At 46.7% G+C, this 3181-nt stretch overlaps 1 protein-coding gene across 2 annotated transcripts; it reads right to left on the bottom strand.

Moving 5' to 3' along the window:
• Positions 1-274: 274 nt before the first annotated feature.
• LOC149542686 (AT-hook motif nuclear-localized protein 28-like) lies at positions 275-2970 on the bottom strand. Of its 2 annotated transcripts, none has more exons than XM_089797565.1 (2): positions 864-2970; positions 275-744 (listed from the first exon to the last, which is right to left on the bottom strand). In XM_089797565.1, the coding sequence occupies exon 1, from the start codon at positions 2051-2053 to the stop codon at positions 1211-1213; it is 843 nt and encodes a 280-aa protein (XP_089653691.1). In that variant the 5' UTR covers positions 2054-2970; the 3' UTR covers positions 275-744; positions 864-1210. The 2 variants fall into 2 exon arrangements, with proteins under 2 accessions (XP_089653691.1, XP_089653692.1); XM_089797566.1 differs by having other exon boundaries at positions 275-738.
• Between the last annotated feature and the right edge of the window lie 211 nt (positions 2971-3181).

Genomic DNA, 3181 nt, shown 5'->3' with positions numbered 1-3181 from the left:
AAATGGGAAAATTGCAAGTTAGAGTCGCCTCAACAATCGGAATTCAATGTCCGGAGAGCACATGATACATATGTCGTACCAGATTATCATGACAAATGGCCGTAAATTTACTTTTTATCATTCCGCATGAGGTTTTACTACCAGACAATTTTAAATAATTTTATGTTTAAATAATTTTATGTAAGAGCAAGCAACATTAAATAGAAAGCTTCATCGTCCTAGAACAACATTCAAACGGTCAAAATGGAGCTTATAATGAACTGAAATTCTTCAGTTTACGAAAAAAAAACAATCCATCCATTAAATAAAATATGGCCCGAATACAGATGAAATAGCATACAGATACAAGATTTGATGGAGCGTTTCTAGTTAATAGGAAGCGTTTTAGGTCACGAACCGTAAAAAAAGGCGGCCATTCAGACCCTCCCGCAGTGCAACAAGGCAAAAACCTATTCTCACCGTCAATGCATGCGCGTACAGTCCCACACAATATCGCTCTACGCAGATCTGACAGATGCGGTACAAAACACGAAACACCGTCTGACGCGAAATATCTTTGACGAGAGAGATTGATCTGCTCACAGCAGGTCACTGACAAGGATTGGCCATATTCATTGAATTCTGCCGTATTGCGCCAAGGCTGCTTCAAATTTTTGTTAAGGCTTCCGTGCCGTAAAAGATAGTGGGATACAACTGTTACAGATCACTACTGCCACGTCTATTTAGGTCCTTGACTAGCTACAGCTTCACACCGAAGAACGGGTCAGACCATGGAAAATACACTTAAAAACCATGACAAGATCACAGAGAGCTTGAATCAGAGAACTCTGCTTTAAACAAAATATTTAAAAATATGAACATACACATCAAAATGAGAGTATGCAACTTCAGAGGACAGAAATCTTTAATCGAGTTTTCGTATATAATTAATGAAAGCGTCGGGCCAGACGGATCAACCATGGCTTCCGTGAAACTTTCATCACGCAGCCACCAGCTTTGCACAAAATAAAATCCTTAACCGAGTAAAGAAGCGACTCAAAAACCATAGCTTCTGTAAAATTTTCAACAGCTTTGCACAAAATTAGAAACCCTTTGTTCAAAGGAGAAAAGCAACCGGGAGACCTAACCTAAAAACCATGGCTTCTGTGAATCTTCCAACAGGCGAACACCAGCTTTGCTGTAAGAGACAAAATTGTGTACAAATCTTCAACTAGAAATGAGACGGGCGATTAGGCCAGGCAAAAGCATCAGGCGGAATCTGGCAGTGGATGGGATTAGAGTAAATGGCCATGACGCAGGAATCAGTAGCAGGCGGATGGCCAGCGGAGGCAGACAAATCCGGCGGATTCTGGTTCCCCTGCATATGAGCCGCGCCATTATTATCATCATCCTCCAAAGGCAGCCGGTGAAAAGAAGGGTTAATAAACGAAGTGGCGATGATGACCACAGCTCCAGAAGCAACAAGCGGCCCCATCACGCTCCCTCCCACAACCTGCCCTTGCGTCCCAGCCAAGCTAATGGTGAGCCCCCCAGAAGAAGAAGGCCCGGGCATAAACGTTCCGGACAGAGAAAGAATCTGATACCGTCCATGAAAAGTAGCCGCCGAGCCAGGATTCGTCGCCTGGCGCAGCGTCACATTCGAAACGACTCCATTGCCGCTCATAACACAAACCCCGATCTGCCTCCTCCGAGCAAATCCCGCAATGCTCTCCGCCACATCGCACCCTCCGGCGACCTCGAGAAGGAGTGGCCGCATCGCATTTTCACTATCCCTGGTGATAATAATCGGGGGCTTGGGCTTGTTCTTCGAACCAGGAGGGCGTCCGCGTGGCTTCCTTGCGACTTCCACGGTTCCAGTCCCCGCGCCTCCATCTCCCCCTGAAGATTGCACAATCTGCAACGCCTGACCCTCAGATTGCACTTGTTCTTGAGATTTAATCTCCTTCTCCTTCCCTCCTCCGCTGCTCTCCTCTTCAGAACTCTCATGGCATTCCCCCCGCTGCTCCTCCTTCAACTGCTGCAAATGCGATGTCGTTCCTTGGTACTCAGCCATCCCAACATCACCTTATAAACACACACACACAAACCCTCTTGTCGCTCTTGCTCCCTCGCAAACGAAAAAACAATGGTTTTTTTATCCCCTTCCTGGACCCATCCGTATTCCGATGTATATATACTCCCCTCCCAGATGTTCAAATCACATGCCTGCTACAGCTACAGAACAATCCTACCCCTCCATTTGTATATAGTATATATATAGGCGGCGCAGGCAAAAGGAGCTGTACTTGTACTTGGCTAATGGCGGAGGTAGAGTGAAGAAGAGGAGGAAAGAAGCTTTTGTGGAATGGAATGGTGGCGGTGGTATGTAAATGCGGAGGCTCCCAGGGTGGGTGAGTGGGCGGCGCCTGGGCCCCTTCTACACGCCCTCCGATGCCATCAAAACCCCAACTCCTACTCCTACTCCTACTCTTCCTCTAATCATCCCATTCCGCCATTAACATCACCAAAGCTAAACCTCACCGCTAAATCAAAGAAGAGAGCGAGAAGGAAGGCTAAGAATCGCTGATTGAGTATTGTCTGCACATCGGCTGACATGAGATTTGCGTGGGCTGCAGACAAGAGTATCGGACACATCCCATCGCTGACGTGGAACGTACCCTCCCTTCCCTCTTCTCTCTTCTTTCTTCCCTGCAAAAGCCAAAACCAGCGGCTGAGGCAGGCTTTGAAAGTGTACTTGGCCTAGAAGTGAGAAGTGCAATGCATAAAACGTTACCCGATTTCTCCAGATAAAACTCGGACAGACAGACAAACAGAGACGGTGGGCACTGCTTGTCTTCACCTTTCCGCTCTTTATGTTTTCTTCCGGCACCAAAGCCTGTCTTTTCTTGATCCTCGCGCCTTTCAAAGGATTTGACTATCTGCCATTAACCATTCACTACCCATGTAGACTACCCACTTTTCCTTCGCTTTTGCACCCTTTCCATTCCCTACGTCTCCCCTTGCCCCCTTTCTCACCTAACACGCTACCCCGCACTCAATTCCCCAAAATATGTGTTTCCCATCCTTTCAATATATATCCTTCAGGCAATCTCTCTCGTCCAGTCATGGTGGGGAAGCATGTCATTCCCATTCTATTAAGTGACCAACTTCTATGTCAAATAAGTGATCAAAGGTACTAATA

Source organism: Cupressus sempervirens, chromosome 8, assembly GCF_028749045.1.
Source record: "Cupressus sempervirens isolate cs-2001-9-10 chromosome 8, ASM2874904v1, whole genome shotgun sequence".
Lineage (NCBI taxonomy): Eukaryota > Viridiplantae > Streptophyta > Pinopsida > Cupressales > Cupressaceae > Cupressus > Cupressus sempervirens.
The sequence above is the reverse complement of the archived record's forward strand: the minus strand, read 5'-3'. Positions and strand labels throughout refer to the sequence as shown.

Excerpts from the sequence above, each read along its gene's own strand:
- LOC149542686 (XM_089797565.1), bottom strand. The coding sequence starts at position 2,053 with ATGGCTGAGTACCAAGGAACGACATCGCATTTGCAGCAGTTGAAGGAG.